Here is a 23,433-nt window from a genome sequence, read left to right as displayed (position 1 = left end):
CGTAGGGGAAAGGTGGCAAATACAGAAAGGCGTGAATATAACGAAAGACGCACGTAACAAGTCTTTAATATGGTGCTCATTGCTAGCAAAGCGAAGTCTAGAGTACGTATTCTTACGCGATTCCTCCGCTTCAATAATATTTATCGCCCTAAAAACAACCACAGATTCTACCCAAGAAGGACAATAAACAATAATGACGAAAGTACGCAAAGTTAAGCAAAACGAATGCGTTAGCGCACTTACGTCGAATTTAGTTTAACGAAGTACATCAGGATTTTTTTTTTTTAACATCACCCACGTTTAGATATTCATGGCATGCAAACAAAAAATATTTCGATTCTCATTATGCATCTGACGCCATTTTCTAATGTAACGCGATAACTGTAATTCACTTTCGGCACTTTGATTTATAACAAAAGCGTATGAAAAGCAAGTAGTTTGACCACAGTCTGCCCTAAGTAGCTCTGCTCGATATGTGGAGAGCTACAATTCCGTGCAAGAATCCCGACTTTTGTTCTCGAATCGTTCACTGCATTTTATAGTGTATTTCAAGAATTATAACACAGCTGCGTTTCAGGACTCTGAATACTTGCGTTGTCCCTGATCCTCGGGTCCGAGCCGTTCTGCAGCAGCAGCCTGTACATGTCTGCGCGACCACTCCTCCTGGAAGCGGCTGCCGCGTAATGCAGCGCAGTGCGTCCTTCCTGCGGCGATGGAAGACCGCGGCAAACGATTAGAGAGTTAAAGCCTTGCCATTCGAATATCTGAATAGAACATCTGATCAGTTTACTTGTCTGACACAGAGCCGAACAGTTGCGAGTTCGCGTGCCACTTAACTACGCCTGCATTCCCGTAGTACGGCTCAAAATTTCAGCACCTGTCTGGCGTCTTCTCCGGACATTTCTTGAGACGCATCCCTCAAAAGAAACGTAGATTGGCAAAACTACAAATTCCCGACGAAACAGGTTCGCGTCATTCGAGATATCTTGCAGGCAGTGAGAGCAAAATTCGATGCTTGCGAATTACAGAAACTACGGTCATCTCTGTGGCCGCATAAACTTTGAGGACTTCTGCTAATTTAACTTATTAAACGATTCGTCTTTCGGAATGATGAAATTCATAACTTACAGTGAACTCATCTTTGAGTCTTTCAGCGGAGTTTCTCCTTTCTTTCTCTCAAGTGATATCTGTACAGCGGAGTCTCCCTTCCGCAGCACTTTCCAGTACTCACCCTGTCCCTGGAATTGATGGTCTCGGGGAAGCGGTCGACAAGTAGCCGCACTACGTCGTGTCGGCCCAAAACGACAGCACGGTGCAACGGTGTCATTCCAAGGTGGTCGCGAGCCAGAGCGTAGTCGGAGCTCTTTAGTTCACTCTCGAGCGTCCGAACGTCGTCCTCGGACACAGCCCGATGGATGGCCTGAATGCGCTCCAGCAGGCGCGGGACGTCCCGCCTCAGGTACTGCTCGACCTTGAGCGAGAAACAAAGCGGATTCAGCGCAAACATCCGGAGTTTGTAAATTTGGGCGCGCACGCATGCACTCTGACGACAGCATGAGCCAATAAAGTCTCTCGCCTTACTAAAGTAAATGGGACCTTCATTACAGAACTTTGACGTTTTCATTTAAACGTTCTTCGGCACTACGAGTGCAGAGGAGCAGCTTTCAACTTGCAGGCAAAGTCCTTGTTAGAACTGGCCATCTGCTAGAGCACATGGCACTCATACGTGCCAATAAGAAGATCCAATCATGCCTCCCCTACCTGTTCGTTCCGAGCGGAGGACTCCTGGGCGAGCCGTTCGCCGTAGCCTTCGAAGACAGCGCCCTCGAGTTTCTGCAGGTCTTGTTCGTCGATCCACTTGCGGATGTTAGCAGAGTTCACCTCCAGCCCTTCGCGGTCGGACGCGGTGTGGACAAGAGTTTTAAAACAGGTTTAAAGAGAACACGGCCACACACAGAAGCTGCGCACATGAAGAAAGGGCGCACCAAACTGCCAACAAAATGTTTCTTACGCGCCTTGTGCAATAAAAATCAGACACTTCCAGTACCACCATTACCTTTATCACTAGCAATCAGTGCGATTTGAACCAAGTGGGTGACGATAATCTCCCGATATGAAAAATGGTACAAATGTCCAGTATTGGGAATTGGCTGTACTCATTTGGCGACGTGGTGGCGTTCAAAAGTATTTTCAGCCAAAATATTCGAAATCAGAAGTCTTGATTAACATTAAACGCGTTCATATTCCTTTGGGACACTGTTTAGGCTTACCACTGCTTCCCGAATTATTCAGCATATATATTAATAGAAGACACCTCGGGCATTAAAACTTCGTTTTGGCCCTTAGCACAACAGAACGTGTTTTCTGGCTACTTAATTGTCCGCGGTATAGAAGTTAGCGCCAAAACTTGGACGAAGACACGGAAGAGATACGTACGTACGTACAAAATACTTGTTTAACGTCTTCTATACGACTTCGTAGACGTTACACACATCGCATCAAACTCCGAGAACGAACGGATTCCACTTTCCTTTGTTGCATATAGTGCCCGTTTCGTAGGAGACGACCAAAGGAAGTTGCTTCGCATTTACAATATGCTCTAAGTGGTAGCTGGCAGCGCGTCGTCCGCATTACTATACAACGAGTACATGCACGGCAGAATTTTATGATTGAATAGAGCCTCTAGGGAGTTTGAGTGGTGGTGATAGTCATCAGCCGTTGCGTTGTACTCTGTTGAGTCTTGTGGCACATGGGCAACTAAGGACATCATGCGCAAAACTAAGGGCAGGACAGTTCCTTTTTATAAGTAATTCAGAGTTTGTTTAGGAGGTTTACTTTTTTAAGAAATCGAAAGCAGCGGAAATTTCGAGAATGGCGTTCTTCGTTTGAAGGTCTGGTTAGGTTTATAGGCTTGAGAGTCAGAAAGCGACTAAGGCTAAGAGAGACGCCATAGTGGAGGACTCCGGAAATTTCGGCCACCTGGAGTACGCGCGACAGAAGGATGTGCGTGGACACTAAAGCTCTGCCCAAGAGCTGTAAATGTGTTTTCTCCTCCTCTCCTCTTTTTTCCTCTCCTCTGCTCCTCCTCGTGAACGATAAATACAGGCATTTAGTTCATGCTTGCATTGATCCTTCGAAATTTGATTCTGCACTACGCTCGCTCAAATATTAGCTGCCACCTAGTTTGAGTAGCAATAAATATATGTTTTATGCTGCAATTCAACATTTTTTCGATGTAGGAAAAGCGTTGTTGGGAAGTAACAGGCAATGTAATAAACATGATTCACCGTTTTAGCATCATACTAAAATAAAAAAAATGATATAAAATAGAGGGAACATTTGCCAGTGCACAGGCAATACATAACGAACCATCACATTTAGACACGCGCTTGAACGGCAGGCTATGCTAATGCGTATAGTTAGTCACAGAAGATGCTGCAGCAAAATTAATCCACCTGTATGCAAGTCGAACGAGCAGTATACTCGTCGCTACTCGAGCACATTATCGTGCTTTCTTTATTAACTGTAAATTTCTCTTTAGAGCAAAAATCGCCCGTAACCTGACGGGACAAGCCACGACCTATAAGGGCGCATCACCAGAAGGAGCACGTCCTGGCGGGATTCATCCGGGAACCCGACGGGCACCCGAAGGCCTCAGCGAATGGCAGGAACCTCGACAGTGCTACATTGACGCGAAGTCTCGCCGGTACGCTGATCTTGTAGCGAAGCCTTTTGCGTGACACGTCGGCCGCTTGCGGAGGCTCGCACAATGCGGTGGCCCAGTTGATAAAGAAGAGCCGCCGAAACGTGAGCGAGCGCGGCTGACCCGCAATGGCCGCGCTCTCCTCGCCCTTCTTAACGAGGCGCGAGTAGACGTTGTACAGAGGCCGCAACAGCGCCCCGTCCATCACATTCTCCTCGAGAAACGCCGAGGTGGCCAGACCGTCTTTGATAAAGCGACGGGCCGCGTTTCCGAAGCTGCCCTGCAGTAGGAATCGCGCATCACAATCCTGATAGGTGTCTGCCATACTGCGGGTACGGTCACTGCAGTTAAGAAGCGGGCAAAGTTTTCGTGTGTGCTCATAATGGTAGACTAAATTTTTTCTTTTTGCAGAGCATGGTCATTGTATTTTCTGATGTCTGCTTAAAAAGAAGATGCTACTGGGTTTCGGCACATGCACTAACTATTCTTGCATGATATGCTGAGGAGTCGACTGAAGAAACTGCGCTTCGTCGCACGGCGCAGGCGTAGCAATTTGTGGCCTTATGGTGAGCACAACCTCGTCGTTTGCAGCGTTCTTCCAATATCGATGAAACGCGGATACATCCCGGCTAGCCACGCACATGCAGTGCAGTTTCGGCATTTACTACCGCAGAGCAGTTTAGTATCAGGTATACTTCACTTTGGTATACGGTACCGTTTGGGTATAGGTGTGGCTTTCTGGAATTATCAAACCGAAGCGTTCAGGACGACTTCGGAATACTACCAACGAGACAACTTTTAAGCCGTAAGCATCACTATAGACGCCCCACTGCTCCTTTTTTTTTTTTTTTCATCTTTTAATCAAATCTGTGGGATTTCGTCTGATGTCAGTTTTTATAGCGATTGGACGCGTTTGTACGCAAGCGAAACAGCCGAGCAAAAGATAACTGGACCAGGTAATGCGAACTTAACTCCAACACAGATACGATGTCTGGATGTTGTCACTCCTGGCGACCTACGTCAATGATATACACAACGTTTCGGATACAAATTTACTAGTCTATTAAATGGTTGTAAACTTTAGCTACCTATCATCATCATCATCATCATCATCATCATCATCATCATCATCATCATCATCATCATCATCATTAGCCTGATTATACCCACTGCAGGGCAAATGCCTCTCCCATATTTCTCCACTTAACCCGGTTCTGTGCTAGCTGCATCCACTTGATCCCTGCGAACTTCTTAATCTCATCCGCCCACCTAAATTTCTGCCGCCCCCTGCTACGCTTAGCTACCTATGTGCTTCATTTACTAGCAGTGTATAGCAACAACAGTAGCATCGATTATCTACAGGTCCCGATTTATAACTTGTGACCTTGCCTGCAAGCATTTGGCTCTGCCCAGGAAGCGGTCTTCCGAAGTCGAGGACCACCAGGTACGAAACTCTCTCTCCGCGTCGACGGTACTACCCCGCACGTCCATGACCGAAAACATGCCTCGGAGCAGCTGGCCCAGGAAGAAAGGCACCGCGGTGTGGTCGAGACGGCGCGAGATGCCAACCACGAAGGCGACTGTGGCGGGCGACAGGGACACCAGGTTGAGGGACGGGTCGTAAGAGAAGCCAACCTGGAACACGCTTTCCGACGGCAGGAGTGGCTGACGGAACCAGGTCAGGTTCGTCGTCGACCAGTATTGGGCTCGCAGCGTACGTATGAGGTTGTAAAAAGTTTCGAGTGCCGCCGTCCTTTTGGCAGATGATATGAGGAACGGCTGATCTATGAGTGGCAGCTCCAAGTCGTGGTACCCTGGCACAAGGACCACACGCAGGCGTTCCACTTTCAGAACCGCCACGTCCGCTTCGTCCTGCGACAACCATGGTGCTGTGGCCGCACTCTGCCTCATTTCAAAACGCGCCAGCTCTTCCAGCTTTCTCAGGTCCTGAATGACGCTTCCAGAAAGCAAGCCAGGGAGCTTGTGCAAGACTGTTGACCAGACAAGCACTTTTGTTCCATATGGGTAGAGTCGTTCTAAAATATGCATACACGCCTCTATGCGCGGAGGGACGCCGCCTGCCGAGTGGTGCTGGTGGCTTAGGGGGATCATGAATTCGGCAGCCTTCGAAGTCAACAGCGGTGACAATTGGACGAGGAGTTTGTATCCAATATAGTTGGCTAGAATTCTAGAACTGGCCTGAGACAAGATGGATGGAAGTCGGTCGAAATAAGCCGCATCGAGCAAGACCAGCCTGGTGTTGGAGTGGCGACCCTCGGTGCCCCGGAGAAAGTAGGCAAAGTACAGGTTCCAGTTCCAGTGAGGATATGACCTCACCTGCATAAGCGGGCGCACAACGTGAAGAACGGGCACACTTCGCATCGAGTGGGCCGCCGCGTCGCTCAGTCTCTGCTCCAGACGCACGATTTCGAGGACCAGATTTCGCGTGTACGAATTCGCCGGTTTCAACAGTGATATGACTTTGGCAACAAATGTCTCATATGTCTTGAGGTCTTCGCCCGGGAAAATATCTTCGTGTCGCCGTAGCAATATGGGAGGCGAGTCAAGGTGTAGCACGATCTCGTGGTCCACTGGTCGCTCACTCACGGACATGGCGACGACGGTCGACAAACCAAGCATCTTATCGGCCACTTTAGCGATGTCATGGATGTCCGCACTTGGCAGTGTGTCGACGTATGGCCACTCGGCAATGCTGAGGTCGGCTAGGATCTTGCGCAGTGCGGACCAGTCGGGGGCCTCTTTGCTCGGTTCAGGGACGCATCGGCGCATGATTAGCGCAGCGTGGCTAGCGAATGTGCTATCGTTCATAGACTGCCTTTGCAGCAGCTTCCATAGATCAGACATTATGGTGGACGACGCCCTGTAGGCGAAAGGGTGAGAGTTAAAATTCCTGCTGTCCTTGAACCAATTGTCCGAGCACACGTGCGCGTAGAAATCCTGGCAAGGCGGCACCTTGTAGTTTATCTTGTCCAGAAGGTACTGGCCTTCCCAAAGGCATGAGTCCGTAGCGCAGTCACCCCGCGGCTTGGCAGCACCAGGTGGTAACGTCGGAGACGCTTCCAATGCCCGAGGCATTCCTACCACGTGTTGCGCGGAGCCGCTGGATCCCTCACCAGCAACCTGCCGATGCGCAGCTCCTCCGGCGAAAGGAAACTCGTTGGAGACCATGTGCAGGAGCCGGTTGGCAGTGCCCAGAAGTATGAGTAGCACACAAGCGACGATTAGGGCGACAGGAACGCATGCGTTCAGTGCACATATGTCCCAATCAGCGTTGTCGTATGCGTCTGCCGGCGGACGTCGACCTCGAGGTCTGCGGAGCAAACTTCTTCCCGACAGGCTGCCTATGCTCCTCGGTGTCAGCCTGAGCGCCTGCGGCCTGATGCTGCGTGGTAACGGTGGTTCCACTACAGAATTGGCGCTTGTCATTTTATCCAGGACTGCGAGCTCAGCGATCAGCTTGCCGATGGACGTCGACGAAGGGGTCTCCGACTCTCGCCGCTGCCTTCTTAGTGGTAGGCGCGGAGTGGGCGGGTTCGTCTTTGCCACGGGAGACTTCCGCCGGTGTTTCTTGGCATCCTTGCGTTTCTCTCTGCTCTGTAGTCGTGGCTCTCGCATCGACTTCTCCTCAACGGCCCCCTGCCTGGGAGGCAGTGGGGGTACGATGGGATACGGTACAGCGCCGGAGAACGGCAAAGATGCAGCCATGGGCATACAGTACTGCGGCGAAGTCGCTGTAATAGGATACGGGCTCGTAGGATAAGGGAACGGCTCTGTAGGGTTCGGGCTTGGAGTTAGACTCGGGCTGAACGTGGGCCAGGGAGGACTCGGAGAAGAGAACGCAGGGTACGGCGGTGACAGAGTCGGAGTCATCACGGAGGAAGGCATCGAAGGCGTAAGCACTGACGGCGATGCCTCGGGGAAGGCACCACATGGGAACCACGCTGGCTGGGCGAGGCTATGAGACGTCCCAGGAGAGCTGTCATAAAACTCGGTCGAAGGACCAGGGTACATGATCTACGAGGAGGCTCCAGGCCTAAGGGCTTCTAGGCACTATATCCTTTTCCCAGATGAGGAAAAACGCGAACGTCGATAGGAGCGCGCTTTACTGGAAACATCTTTCTCCTCAATGTGATTCCGCATTTCACGCGCACACACACAAAAAAAGCCGATGAATGAGCTTCCTGCACGTACGTACCATAGCAGATTGAAATACGAAGGATTCATCGACTCTTACTGGATTTCACGAGAATCTTAAGGCTTAATTGCATTCTCTCCAACTCTAAGATTACATCCAACATGTAAAAATATAACATGGAATTAATCAGACATCTGATGTGATGTGCGTGAATGCTGGAAAAAGAAGGCTGAAAGGAAGCAGGAAAGAAAAGTGCCGGAAGTTCAGCCCTACTGAATTCCGGCTATTACGAACGAAGGCACCCGCCGTGGTGGCTCAGTGTTATGCCATATGGCCCAATAATACTGCCTAACACTGCCCACAGGAAACGAGGATAGAGTACCTTTTGACCACATCATGCTGATGGGCCTCCATTTTGTATATGGCGGTCGGGAATGGCTGGTAATTACTGCGACCCCGGTGCACCCTGCGCGCATGTATTTTCGGGAGTCTGTGCAGAGGTTTTTGGAGGAAATGAAAATGAAGTCATGCACACCAGAATGGGTTCCACGGCTGGAACAGTTGATAATGCTTAGATAAACTTAATGTAACAAAGCCTACGCCAAGTTGTCGGTAGGCGGCATGTGAATGCTTTCCTGTCTGCATTCTCTTGAATTTGTCGAGAACTGGCAATAAATAAAAATTAAGGAAGAAATAGTGGCTCAGCGTTTCAGACGCTGGGCTACTCAAATCTGAGTATCCGGGTTCGAAGCCATCAGGTGCGAATGTGGTACGCCAATATTCTTTTATTTAGTGCGAAAGTACTACACGCGGTAGCTACATCGCTACCAAAACGACTAAAACCTACAGTTTGGCATTGCGAGACATTGATGGTCATTCGCCGACATGTCGCGAACCAGGCAAATTAAGGAGAAGAGCACGAGGTAGAGCCTCGTGAAGGAAATAAGGAAATATCGTTATCCACACTCAAAGCCTTAAGGAGAAGACGACGACAAGGTGGGGACTCGTGGAGAGCTTAAGGTTTCTCGCCGACTAGCCATTCTGCATTGGTGAGATTTGTTGGTTGATATGGTTATTTTACGTTGAACTGCTGGCAAATATCATATATCTTCTTAAACCGGTGACGTCACCCGATGACGGACTGATTATTTCAGTACCGTTTGTGTGTGTGACATTGTAATGTTTATTTATAACCCTGTTTGTGTGTGTACGAATATTTCGGTAATAAAGAAAAAAAAAGGTAACTCGCTCACACCCGGTGAACGCGTTGGTTACAGCCCGGAGAGTAGAGCTTCCATTTTAAAACGTTTGCTTGCACGCTTTTCCGCTAGTCACCAGAGTGGTCTTCGCGATAAGAGTGGAGCAATGGATTCGGGCCCATCCAGCTCTGGGCCACATAAAAGGAATCAAAATATATATTTCGGCCTCCGATTAAATTTATAGCCAAAGCATATCGACTCACGCGGCAAGATGACGGGAGGCAGCATGGGCTTCGTCCGCATCATCACCTTCTTCAAAGATTCGGGTTGACTGCCCTGCTGAGCGGACCTCTCCTCAACGGTCTCTTGGGAGCCTTGCGACTGGTTCTGATGGGTGGAAAGGGTAGATTAAAATGTCATGCAGTATATATCGATTTTTCTATCTTCTACGTATCGCGCTTTATGTACAACGTAGTAGAATAAGGCATACACATATACAGAGACACTGATGATGAGCAGCGATGGGCAATATTGAGCGTGATGTTAATCTACATGAGCGCGCGTTTTCAGCATAAGTTTGTACCATATCATAAAAGATGAAACCACCAGATTGGCATTGCAGCAATGGTTGAAAGTTTAAAAAGTTAGTACGGTTTCCTGTCGAGAACTGGTTTTCTAACTTTTCTAAACACTCAGCGCTTCATGTTGAAATATGAAACAGCGCGACCGAAGAAATAGTCACTCATTGTCCACATCTTTGCGCGCCAAAATGTCTGCTTGATTTGCATATTTCCTCAGCCACAATTTGTTCCTGAAGTACAACAAGGCTATGCAAGGCACTGACTAAAAGCTGTCACCGGTGCGTGTGGTATAGCCATTCAGGTTTTGAGTACTGATATTGCAAGGTCACGCCACTGGACAGCAGTGCTGATGGTAGATCTCTTGGCAACCTTTCGCTGCTTCTTTCAAATGTGTCGTGTCTTGCCTCCTTCCATTTAAACGGCCTGAAGAGCAACTCATTCTGTAAGCCCATTGAATGCACAAGTATTGGGATGGTCCGAATTGGACGAAATGCGCGAATAGATTTTTACGCACACAAAGTGTTTGCTTCGAAATCTGTTCATGAAACCGCGGTCCTCATTTATCCTATGCTATTTATTCAGATTAATGGTTACAAGTGTTATATCCTGGCACTGGGCTTCGAGCTTAATATGACTGTTGCAACGAATATAAAAAAGTACATGGTGCACCCGAACGCTGAAAGCCAGATGAAGTATGCAATGCTGAGGTGAACACAAGCGTTAAAAATGACATTTCCCGAGTTTTAAAGAGTAGAGAAGACCGGCTTCTAAAGAGACCAAACCTGCGCGATGCTTACAGCTAGCGTGAAGGATATCGCTATAAAAGCGAGAGCTTAAGATCGAAAACAAACCTTCCTGCATTGATGTTCAGCCAGTGAAACCTGCATGAGGCATTTTCCGCAAGTGCCAATCAGGCTTCCACTGTCCTGCTGTTGAAGCGTATTGAGCCTACAGTTAGAGTTTGTTTTTTACGTAGACTAGACATCCTGGACCACGCATTCGTGGGCCTTCGTTGCCGGCGGCACACCAATCTGAAGAGTGTCAGAGGCCGTCATTTTGCGTTTCACAACAGAAGCAATCAAAGTGGTGCACGGCAGACCTCTACTTGCACTTGTGAGAACATATACCTCGTCGTCGCCGTTCCCATGCAGATCGTGGTTGCCGTTCAAAGCACCATTGAAATGCTGGTACCTTTCATGCATGTTCACAATGGTTTCTGAAGAAAAAAAAAAAAGAAACATATGTCATATGATTCAGAACTGCGCACGCTACGCAAGTGTGGACAATTAACCTCAGAAAGCTATTGCCTTCTAACAACTTATGCGCAACTTAATTAACATTTCCAGGTGCAGCGTGTGTAGTTCCTAGTCGTCTTTAAAGCGGTTTGTCATTTGGACGCAATAATTCGTCATTTCAGTTAGGGCAGACGTAGTTGTGCTAAAAAAATACGAATCCAATTAACCTATGTCCGCACTTGTACGTAATTGTTTAGTTTCTATTCATTTCGCCCGGTACCGTGACATGTTCGTGGCTTCTAGCGAAAGTGCTATGTGATGACGAGTCTTGAATGAAGTTGGGACATTTAATAGAGTAGTAAGACTCTCAAATTGTTTTAAACAACAACCAAAAAGCACCTAAATGTTTCGAGGGCACACGCGTCAAGAAAAGCGCGCTTTGTCAATCAGCTGTTTTAGGAATGTCGGGTTTCGATGCACCTGAGCAAAGATTAGGCACTGCAGACATTACCACCCTGCATATACAATAACAACAATGCAATCAAGAAAAAAAAATGGTTTAAAGTAGTATATCAGAGAGGCCCACTAGACAACCATATGGCGCTTATTTTGCCAGCGAGTTTCCATTCGTGCCTACATGCATTTCTTGTTCTGCTTGTAGGCGTATACCTAAACGTGTGCACTGTAGAGTTAGAAAGAAAACATTATACAGAAAATGTTTTAAGGAACTTGTCCAGATGATCTTGGAAAATAAGGGCATATCCACAGATATTAAGGCCAACAGAGAGCCTATTTCCCTCTCTCCCCACACAGCACGACGTCAAAAAACTCACGAATAAATACATCCACGCCATCATTGGTGATTAGAGAACAAACACACAGGACAAAAGCTCTGCACTGAGAAGCTTCATCATTTCAGTTACATGGTTAGCCCTTTTAGGGAGGATTGTCGACCCGCAGCCTACAACGAGAGTTGCCACATACGCTCTGAGGTGCGGTAGGTTTGGGGAGACTTACTCTGGAAAGTCGGCGGTGCGAGAGCCTTGAGCCTGCTAACAGTGTTACCGAGATGTGTTGCATTTGCCAGCTGGTTGCGCTTGATGATTTGGTCCATTCCGAGCTTCTCTGGATACTGTAGGTAGTATTCGGCAGTCTTGCCTTTCTGCGCGGAGGAGAAGGGGTTTAAATAAATATCTGCACTGGGAAGGGCCGATCATTCCTACAAGCCTACAAGTTTGCAGCGGTTACTGCAAACGAGCAGGCTTGAGGTATATATGTGTGTATATATATATATATATATATATATATATATATATATATATATATATATATATATATATATATATATATATATATATATATATATATATATATATATATATATATATATATATATATATGTGATTGCGGCGATTTGTGTGATTTGTTCAAACTGTTTTGTTGATACTCACGCTATCTACGATTGTCGTTGGGGAGCCGGCTGCAATGAGCATGTTGTACATTTTCCGGCCGTCTTTCAAGGCGGCCGCGTAGTGAAGAGGCGTCCGTCCGTCCTGGTGAAAAAGAAGGGAACCATGGGCACTGTAATTCAATTCAATGAAGGTCATCACCATTGTCTGCACCTCTTCTCCTGGCCATGATTTTTTGTAAAACGCCCTGTTATGTTTGGCGGACGCTGTCGCCATCCACAAACGCGTGACACTCACGATGTCCTTAGCGCTGAGCGAGTCCCTGAAGTTCTCGGCCAGGTGCTGTGCGACGTCCATGTGGCCGTGCATGACCGCCTTGTGGATGGGCGTGCACCCCATCGAGTCGCGTGCCAGTGACAGCGACCGGTGGCTCATCAGCGTCTGCACCTCGCGCAGCCGGCCCCGAACCACGGCGCGGTGCACGTCGCTGATTTGCTCCTGCCGATATCGGGAGAGTGAGACATCTAACGACAGAGCCGTGCACGTCTGTACTGCGCTGTGACGCGCAGACCATACACAGTGCGGTTAGGAATGGCATATGCTCTACAGAATGCGAGAGGCAGTGTATGCAAAGTGCATCAGACGCCTACTTCATTGTGGCTTTTTTTTTTTTTTTGTCCGCTGTAGGTGATTCTGTGCTACGTGTTCATTGCAGAGTAGGTGTGAGTAGTGTAGCTGACTCAAAATGCATCGCCATGTACTGTCGAATAATTTTAAACTAGGAACAAGTCTCTGTCACTCTGTGGATTGAACTCAGATGATGACGAAGCGATGTAATAAGGCCCAGAGAGCATAGACGGTCGCCAAGGCTCGTGGAACCTTTGAGAGAGGATTCCTCTCACCAGTGGCATATCTTTTCTGATCTTTTCTGATCTAATCTTTTCCAAACACTCACTCACTCACTCACTCACTCACTCACTCACTCACTCACTCACTCACTCACTCACTCACTCACTCACTCACTCACTCACTCACTCACTCACTCACTCACTCACTCACTCACTCACTCACTCACTCACTCACTCACTCACTCACTCACTCACTCACTCACTCACTCACTCACTCACTCACTCACTCACTCACTCACTCACTCACTCACTCACTCACTCGAAGTAAAAGTTAAAACAAGCTAATTAATTCGATTTTCGAAGGTACAATGAATATGAGGCTCATAACTAATAGCAAAGTTCTCCGAGCATGACCAATACACATCTCATGAAATGGCGGCTGGTGTTGAGCCTACACAGACAAGGCGCTCACTATGTATCCAGGTACAATGTCCAGAAACTCCTGGACGACTGTGTTTGGACTGGTCTCTCCCAGCAGCCGGTCGCCGTGGCCGTGAAGCACGAGTTCCTCTAGGGCTTCCAAGTTACCCTGGCCGATCACTTCCCGGATCTGCACCTTGAGGCCGGCCGGCTCTGCGCCGATGCGATGGTTCAATAGCACGTTATCGACGTTGCAAAATACTTTTTGAGTAATACCGGCGACCTATTTGCCATTCTTTATGCCAAGCCCGCAAAATACGTTCGCCTGCATGGTACCTAACGCTGTGTGATCATAAAAGGGATCACTGTTGGAAAGCAGTTGCTGGCGGCAATAAGGGCTGAGCAGTTATCGAAAACTGTATTGTATAATGCCCCAGTGCATGCGATTACTTGTACGTCAATCCGCTCACTTATATAGACCACTTCTGATTTGCTGCTGCGCTTTCTTTTCTAGCTGCTACTGCACGGAACAGATGTTATTATCAATTTACTTACTAGCAGAGAACCCTCGAACGCTGGCAGTGCTGTTCTCGACGGATTTTTTTCTGCGGTGTTTCGCCTTCTTGGAGCGACTCGACGCTGTGCCTTCTTTGAGCTGCTCTAATGTCAGCTCTCCAGGTGCGTCGAGGTAAAAGTCTGGAGTGTGACCATACTGGGGGAAAAAAAAAAGACGTTAGAATGTAAAATGATTGCCCACCGACAATGCACTGAAATTCAGGCGCCGGTAAAACCCATACATTTTCTGCATAATTTTCATGACGCCGAACATAGGAATTCTCGCCTCACGTTCTCGTTATTTTTTTTTTCGTCTACCGGCACGCAAGAAAACTATGAAGATTCACTGCTCTAACGACTAAATAGATACTCCGGACATAATGATGAGCTGCCTTGCTGCACCTATTGTCCGCTTCCTGGCTTTATTTGTTATTGTCTTTGTGAACCGTACCATGCTGGCATGAACTTAAATCTCTCTAATGCGAGTTATTCAAAAATCTTCACTAGCTCAAGTAAACAAACATAGCATCTTAGAAATTTAAGCACTAGACCCCTAAAAGCAATATTAAATCCAGCGAAGTCAGTACTGGATGACTTATAATAGCATTAGCATGAACGCAGGCACGCGCGCGGGCACTTACAACGTCCGTGGCGTTTTCGTCGGAGCCGGCCGCCTTCAACATGCGGTAGATTTCACCGTTGTCCTGCAGTACCGCAGCATAATGCAACGGCGTCCGACCTTGCTGAAAGCGCAGAGAAAGGGGGCATACTTTTTTGTGATTCAGAAGTCGTGTGCACCACATCTCATGTCTTATGTGACATTAATAAAAAAATATGATATGCATGCCCAGAAGAACATTACCCCGTGCAGTAGAGGGTGTATGCATAACAAATGAAAAAGTGTCAGTTTACATTATTTTGTTCTATCCACTCCACCGCACGTTGATTTTTTTCTTCTTTATCTGGGACCACATCAAGAGACATTCTTACTCTTTACGTATAAAAAGTCTAGCGGCAAACAGCCATGTCATCCGCCAAGTGCGCTATTCCAGCTGCTGTGGAGCTTAGTTATTTACACTGCGAAGCCACCTACTCCTTTCTATCATCGCACCCTGTCTTCAGAGCAAGGCCTGCAATTTTACTGCACGCGACCGGAAAAAAAAAGTTTTGAATACGCTCCCACTCCCCCAGTTGCCTGAGAACAGTCGGTTGGTGCACTCACGTGGTCCCTGGCATGCATGACGGCGGGAAAGTGTTGCACGAAGTAGGCGACCAACGGCCGCTGCTGGAAAAGCACGGCTTTGTGAAGTGGGCTGGCACCCTGCTGGTCGCGGCAAAAGGCCAACTGCCGGCGCTCCTCGGCAAGGCTGCGAACTTCTTCTAGGCGGCCCTGCATGGAGCCCTCGTGAATCTCTTCCATCTGCGCCTGCGCAAAGCGTCAAGGGAAAAGGATTAAGAGCATTCTGGGTTTTTGAATCGAATACATCTGTCATAATACTATGATGAACAGTGCCGAGAAGGTACTACGCAATACTTTTGTGGCAAGGACGGCGGCCTCTTTTTATGCTCTCGATCTACCTCTTATTCAGAGAATGTGCAGTGTTTTATTCGGGGCACAGAAGCTGAAACACAGCACTAATGTGCATCTATTGACATTCTGTACCCGCAGAGAAAAACTTAGCGGAGTGGGGGGCCGGCGGGTGTCACCAATTGCAAAGAGGTCTGCAGCCCAGTTAGTTGCACGTAGCACGCATGTCGAGGCTGCAAAGGGCATAGTTAACTAGGGTCGCGAATTTTATTTTCCTTTTACCAGTTCAATAGGGTAGAAGTCAATGCTTCGTCGAAACAGAGTGCTTACACAAAGATTTTGCAATGACATAGCTCGAAATCATGGACTGACGTTTTTTACACAACAAATGCGTGCCATCGTCTCATCTTTGCGTCTGCATGAAAACACCGACGCAGTAAAGAGCTAAATATGCTGGGTTATTCGTAACATGCGTATGTATTTTGCTTGCAGCGTTGGGCAGCAAACGCCTTTCGCGCCGTGCGAGGCGTTCACCGTCATTAAGGTGGCCATATTCAAGGATGAACGTGACGCTCTAACGAATTTTCTCTTTTCAATGAGCTACATTTCTTTTAGCAACTATTGCTGTGCCAGCAGATATCCAGTTGAAGGCTTTCCAAGCCCTTGTCATGTGGGATAGGCATTATACCCGAGCCTTTTATTTTAAAAATTGCAACTGCTAATGGACGGGGAATATGAAAAACCTGTAGCGCAGCTGCAGCGATGCTGAAAGCGAACTGAATTAAATATGCGATTTCATGGGTTCCTCCCTACTCGTGCCCGTAAGCATCTATCAACCACTTTGGTGCACGCTTTGCAATTTACAAGCTCTTGAGACGCATGAAAGAGCGGATGTATACCGGAAACGTGGACATATTGCGAATAAAAGAAACGAAAGCATGATCGCCCTCTTAGCCTGGGTGATGCTGACGCACAGCCACAAACGACATGTGTGAACTGGAGCAAAAGGAGATCAAGATTTGTCAGGTAGGAACTACAATGTGGTTTGCTGACGCTGGTCTCTTAAAACACCATGCCAGGGTCTTTAAGTAGAATGGAGATTTCCTGACCTGTATAGTACTTCACTGGAGGCTCTTAGTTGGCAGCCAGGGCTTTTGTCATTCGCTCTTTTTAATGTGTTAGCGTTACAAAGCGCTTGTCCGAAAAATTCTGTCCGTCTCTTTGAAACCTTGGTTTGCAGGGAATGAAGTAGAAAGAGGAAATTCCACACTTGGCTTTAAGTAAATTGGGAAGGAAGAGATAAGGTGAAAGAGTGAAGATTAAGAGGGCGGGGGGGGGGGGGGAGGGGGGATAACGAGTGAAAGACGGGGATGACGTGTGGAAATAGGCTACAGCAAGCCACACTCCTTTTACTGAACTATAACGGTAGTGCAGCAACGGCACAGTGTTTCTCACGGTACAGTCACGGCTTGCACCACGCCACGCCCTTGGTCTGGACCCTTTAGCTGCAGCGGCTGCTTCGCCAACATGAAGTGCATTTTTCCTCTCAGTTGATGGGGCGCAGGAAAGAGAAATGAGAAATGAAACGAAGAGGAAACTGCCTAATGCTAATGCATTCTGCTGTGTGCATTAAATCCGTTGTCCGTATTTTTTCTTTTGTTCTGTCTCACTTCGCTCTTGATTATGTACCGACCCTAATACTGTGCTTCACACGTACCTGCACGGCGGGCACCTGTTTCAGGAAGCGGGCCACCTGCGGGATGCGCGAGGAGCGTCCGCGCAGCTGGTCCCCGTAGCCGTCGAGCAGCGCCTGCTCCAGCTTGTCCAGGGCGCCCAGCTTCAGCCAGAACGCGATCGGGTCGTCGCTGGCTGACGCCATGCGCCCAAGGGCATGGTCCTTATTGGGCCGGGGCTCGCCTCCCTCAGCCGCTCACCACACACAGTCGATGCCGCCGCATTCCCCGCTAGAGGAATGTAAAAAGACGTACCCATGTATGGTACACTGGATCATGGCAACCATTCAACAAATATTTGTTGGCGCGCCTTGACTTGTATAGCATGGTTTTATGATCCTGAAAGGAGTTTTGCGATGGAAGCTAAATTTAAACATACTCCTCTGTCCTGCGATGTCAGCGCATGCTAAAAAGAAAAGAAAAAAAAAAAGCCAAGCGGCTGAAATCAATCTGGACCCCTTCACCACGGCGCCTCTCATGACTGTGCGCAATAATAGGGCGCTAAGCCCCGCATACCGTAACGTATCCGTAACATGTTTTGCCGCACCGTGCCCTACTGTATTATGCCAAACCATATACCCTTCAAAACCATGCCATGACTGCTAATGCTTGCTAATATTGATGTGTCAGCATACCTCTTAATATTCAACACCTAAATTAGATTACCTTTGAGGCATCCCAAATATGTCGAAAGTTCAAGCATTCTTGCAACCCCAAACGCTTCACGTTATGATGTCATAATGCAAAATATAGTAGTAGGAGTAGTCACCGAGGTATTTCATCGTGTCTTTTCTTTATGCTTGCTTCATCTGTGACCCAAGCAATGCCACGTCTCCACCACTGCTGCGATCGGGCAGTGAGCAGCATTATTTTAAGCCGCGGGAATAAGAAATGAATTTTTTCATGCTAAAGCAATATTATGCGTACGCCACTTAGTGGGGATTTCCTAATCAATCTATATAGCTTTTAACGCGCACCAGACGCCGGTACAGGAGCGGTTCCCCGTTTAGTCTGCATCGAAATGTACTAAGCGCTGCCAGATTGAACTCGTGGTTAAAAGATGAGTGCCGTGATCAATGAGATACGATTGCGGGGAATATAGGAAGTGTATCGATATTTTAAATATTGCAGGGATCAATGATTTTTTTTTTTATTCAAAACGAAAGACCTTGTTCTCTCGAAACCAGGCGCTGTTTTTACCTGCGTCGCGTTCGTTGCGGCAGCCACGCCGCCACACTGTTTCCGAGCCACCGTTTTATCGCCAGTCCGCGCGGAGGGCCGACGAGCCACTCGGATACATTGCCACCGCGGCCCGCCGGCTCCTGTCGCCGGCCACGGCTGAGCGCGCCTCCAGCGGCGCGGAAACAGGCGCGCGAGCGTTTCCGCATTTGTGCGCGCACCGCGTACAGAATGACGCAGGGCGCGCGGCGAGGTTTATGCTCTTTTTATTCCCTTTCCTTTTAATTTCACTCTCATGTCTTCGGTTGTCGCATTCTAGTTAGTTTATGGGCAGCGCAGCCGTAGCAAAGAAATAACCACTTGAAGCATTCTCCGGATTACGTGAAACCGCCTCTAAGTCAAATAAATATATTGGTCTAGACCTGCGCTGTTGTGTGTGCCATGTATACTAATCATCCTTGTCTGTGAGTTTCTTAGCTTTTGTTGTTTATTCTCTGGGGAAAGTTTTAATAATGTACCAAATAGCTCAACAATCTATCTGATTAACATCAGGTGCCTTGCGAAGGCGTCGTCTCATATTTTGGCACGATGTTCTCCCACTGTTCGCGAGGCCTGTGACTCGAAATTGCGGCTAACGAGTCGTCCGACATCATCATCATCATCATCATCATCATCATCATCATCATAATCATCATCATCATCAACATCAGCTTGATTATACCCACTGCAGGGCGAAGGCCTCTCCCATATTTCTCCACTTAACCCGGTTCTGTGCTAGCTGCATCCACTTGACCCCTGCGAACTTCTTAATCTCATCCGCCCACCTAACTTTCTGCCGCCCCCTGCTACGCTTTCCTTCCCTTGGAATCCAGTCTGTTACCCTAAGCGACCATCGGTTATCCTCTCTTCGCACTACATGTCCTGCCCATGTCCATTTCTTCTTCTTAATTTCCACTAGAATGTCGGTAACTTGAGTTATTTCTCTGACCCACTCTGCACGCTTCCTATCTCTTAATGTTACCCCTACCACTTTTCGTTCCATAGCCCTCTGCATTGTCCTCAACTTAAGTAGAACCCTCTTTGTTAGCCTCCACATTTCAGCCCCATAGGTGAGTACAGGTAAGATGCAACTGTTGTATACTTTCCTCTTGAGTGATACCAAGTAGTGCTTTGCTACCTAACGTAAACTGCTGTTCTTTCCCGAGGCTGTTGAACATTACCTTAGTCTTCTGCATATTGATTTTCAAGCCTACCTTTCTACTTTTCCTGTCTAGGTCATCAATCATTCTTTTCAATTCATCCCCCGAGTTACTTAGCAAAGCAATGTCATCAGCAAATTACAGATTACTGATGTGTACTCCATCTACCTTCATCCCTAACTGCTCCCATTCCAAGTCTCTGAATGCTTCTTCTAAGCAAGCTGTGAGTTGTACTTGCGGCCTTGAGCTGGGTCCGCCATACCGGTCCCCTAATTTTAATTGCTATTTAAATCTTTATCTACTATAAAGACAGTGCCCTTTATCATTATGTATCTAGCTTTTTATACACCGCTCGCTAATCTGTCCACTTCAATAACCTTTCCTTCTGCATCACTAAGTATTTACGGGCACGGGGAACACTAGCTCATGAAGCGCGTAATTTAATTGCGCTGGAAACTTCTAAATGCTTCAGTGTGCAACCTCCCGTGCGGCGTCAAATTCAGCTTGCCAGGTGCGCATAGAAAAATTCCCGGGCCAATAGCTCGTTGCTAGTGTCGCGACGAGCTGCTCATGGCTTAGTATAGAGCCCTGACACTGGGACACGTTTATTCAGTTAGGAGTAGTGGCCTACTTACTATTATTATTATTTTTCTTTTTGCAGGTAGGCGTCTTCTTCTTCAAAAAATGTCAGAAGCTGTGTTAAGTCATCGATGACAGAGCTGTCCAGTAAGCAAATACTATCTTGTGCATTAAAAAAAGAACTTCTCAAAATCTTTACCTGAAGCTCTTTTCTTTTGTGGGTCTGAAACCGAGGAGAATGGCCTGGACCGTAAGCAAGTAAGCAGGTTTTCACGTGTTCAGTCTGGTTCAGACAGCGTATGACAAGCATAGTTCTATGAGTGTGAACTACTAGCAGATCTGAAAGCTGCTGAAGTGTCGCCTCAGTCTGCACTTCGCATGCCAGGCTTCCATACTATAGGTCACTCTTGGCCCTGCCCTAGCTTACCTTCCTTAGGCCTCGAGCCACGCGTTTTTACTAAGTTCACGATAGAATATTTCAATCGTAAATAATTCATAACTCGTAGCTTAAACTACTTTGAGAGTTTAGCCAGACGCCTGTAGGCGAGTAGCGCCTCTCAGCGCTTACAGTTGATGCCTGCTTTATCTTACTGCTTGGGAACACGCATTACATGATATATGCTGCACAAATGGAGCGCACTTCAGCCGGCAGCGAATGTCACGACTGACTGTGTGAGCCCATTCAAAGGCGTTCCCGCGGCTGCCAGGTATGATCGCGACGTGACGTGTCTCCCTCTGTGTCAGCATGTGGACCGTGCAAAGGACACGTACAAAGCAGCTGCGACTCGCAATGGACCAAAAACAGGCTTATGTTAAGGCGAGAGCCTTTAATCCTCATCGTTGGCGACAGAAGGTTGTCAGCTAAAATTGTCATGCTTTCGAGAGCGAGATAAACCTTGTCTCCACCGGGAATCGCACCTCCATTACTTCGATCCCCAGCCCAGCGCTTTACCACTACGCCACGCCCCGGAGCGAGAAACGCTCTTCATAATTCGCCTATTCTATCGAGAGGATGATAGCGGGATTTCGCGAGTGGAATATACTGCGCTGTTCCTTTCCTGTAAACGAATTATAGAATGCCGGCGAACTTTGATGCGTCCAAAGAAATACTGGTTGTTGTTGTGGCTGTAGGAAGAAGGAAAAGACAATGCATGGACCTGCTACTGGCTCTGAAGCTGAGCCACCTCCGCTGCCTCGTGCAGACAGAAGAGAGAAAGTAGAGAAGAAAGAAAGGAAGAAGGAGAGAAAGACGCATGCCGCAACAGCCGTCGTCCATCACCTAAGCGGTGGCGTGTGCAATGACGGCTTGCAACAGATAAAAATTCGGTGGCAGGCTAGCCCCCGCTGCAAGCGGCGTTGACCTACCTATCCCAGCCCCATCAGGGACAGGACCAGCCACCCTTCGACAAGGTATGTATCGATGTATCGCCACGTTCGGCGATACGTTCGGCGATATGTTCGGCGATGTATCGCCACGACAGGTCGTGACGTCAGCAGGCGATTCATGCAAATACGAAGCTGACCCCGCCGGGCTAAACGCCGGGCGTCCGATCCAGACGTCTGTGCGGCGCCTTTCATTTGCCTCTTCCTCGAACGCCGCACCACACAGCAAACAGAAGCAGATCCAGATGTCTAGGAGGCGTTAGTACAGCAGGCATCGGTGGCGTTTGAAATTGATTTACAGGATAGAAAAGTCGCAGTCACAATGCTCCACGGACACATGCACCACGCCGTAAAGGAAGGAGGGAAGGTGGGAGTGAAAGAAGAGAGGGAGATAGAGATGCCGTAGTGGAGGGCTACGATCCACCGTGCTATAATGGCTCTCGCCTCATCGAACTTTAGTGGTCCAAAGGGCCCTCTAGAATTTTTCAAGATGCGGCCTTGAGCTGGGTGGCTATGAAATTAAAATACTTGAAAGACAAGTTACTCGTGACGCTTTCCCTCCCCATCCCCCCCTTTCCCCTCGAGAAAAAAAAAATGTTTTACTCACTTCTGAAACTGGAAATGGCTTCCATGCCTGCGAACCGGCACATCGATAGGCACGAACACAGGTACCAGTGTGCGCAGAATAATATCACACGGATGTCCGTAACTGAAGAAACAAGGAAATACGGTTGTTGAGAAGGAAGCAATAAAAAAAAATCTGAACAGTTTAGACGAATAAAGAGGATATAGTTTTGACTGGGGCAACTTACTGGCGTTGAAAATGCGCGTTACGAACTCTGGCTTGAGAAAGCACTGCGACATCCGAAAAGTCTCAAACAAGCGATTATTACGCGTGTCATTACTCGAAATTACACCGTCCCGTACATTAGTGGTGCCCAAACATTCTTAGCGCAAGCTGCGATTCTTTTTATTCTTTTAATGGACGTAGGACCGCCAAACTGCAAATTTTCTTACATTTTCACTGGATCGACCGATCGACTGACAATGTAAGAAAACTTGCATTGTGGTGTTTTCCTCTGAGAAAGCTCAGTGATCAAGGTAAATGGCGCCGATGAAAACGAAGAAGATGGAAAGACGTTTCGAGACGTCAAAACCTTCTTTAGGCCGACTCATTTACTTTCGTCGTGTACCATCCCGGCCAGATGGCACTCCGCCACACCCTCAACATCAAGGGTACCCAGTGCGACAGATCGATAAACGGCTCAAGGAAGTGAAGTATCATGCCGTCCACAGTATTCTTTTCTTACCCATTTTTGTGTCACGCAAGACTGCAGGCAATATGTTTTCTAACGGTGTACGTGGTGTGAGTAAACGCAAAAAAGCACGCTTCGTCAGTGCCACACAGCAGTTCGGAACGATGAGTTGATGACGACGAATTCGCATTTCATCTGAATTTGGCGTGCGTGCTCTTACCGGAATCGATACATATTGTACTGGGCCAGCTATGGTCGGCTCTCTATGCACACACAATCTCTGTGCGCTTACAGAGGCCTCTTGTGGAGCACTACGCTTTCGGTCCATTTGCTGTGCTACAAAATAGTATCACTGGAACTTCAGCCCAAAGTCGGCAAGATTGGTAACGATTTTGTTTTACACGAAGCGTACTGCTCTCGATGTGCCGAAAAGCTGCCAACGTATACCCGAGTTTGAGAAGGAGCTCGAA

The 23,433-nt window shown here is 47.9% G+C and overlaps 1 protein-coding gene across 1 annotated transcript in view; it reads right to left on the bottom strand.

Moving 5' to 3' along the window:
* The window catches only part of LOC146198034 (uncharacterized), a 60,364-nt gene extending 44,853 nt beyond the window's left edge, over positions 1 to 15,511 (bottom strand). The window contains exons 1-12 of the mRNA XM_084591838.1: positions 15,329 to 15,511; positions 14,748 to 14,849; positions 14,107 to 14,263; positions 13,604 to 13,764; positions 12,581 to 12,781; positions 12,326 to 12,427; positions 11,892 to 12,036; positions 10,767 to 10,855; positions 9,322 to 9,445; positions 1,762 to 1,889; positions 1,232 to 1,471; positions 594 to 704 (exon numbers count right to left, since the gene is read on the bottom strand). Coding sequence (XP_084447964.1) covers positions 594 to 704; positions 1,232 to 1,471; positions 1,762 to 1,889; positions 9,322 to 9,445; positions 10,767 to 10,855; positions 11,892 to 12,036; positions 12,326 to 12,427; positions 12,581 to 12,781; positions 13,604 to 13,764; positions 14,107 to 14,263; positions 14,748 to 14,849; positions 15,329 to 15,502 — 1,734 coding nt within the window. The 5' untranslated portion in view covers positions 15,503 to 15,511. The remainder of the gene's footprint in view (positions 1 to 593; positions 705 to 1,231; positions 1,472 to 1,761; positions 1,890 to 9,321; positions 9,446 to 10,766; positions 10,856 to 11,891; positions 12,037 to 12,325; positions 12,428 to 12,580; positions 12,782 to 13,603; positions 13,765 to 14,106; positions 14,264 to 14,747; positions 14,850 to 15,328) is intronic.
* Positions 15,512 to 23,433: the final 7,922 nt, after the last annotated feature.

The sequence above is a fragment of the Amblyomma maculatum genome, chromosome 2 (assembly GCF_055883805.1).
Source record: "Amblyomma maculatum isolate TAMU_Amacu chromosome 2, ASM5588380v1, whole genome shotgun sequence".
NCBI lineage: Eukaryota > Metazoa > Arthropoda > Arachnida > Ixodida > Ixodidae > Amblyomma > Amblyomma maculatum.
Note: the sequence above shows the minus strand (reverse complement) of the source record. Positions and strands in the feature narration are given on the sequence as shown.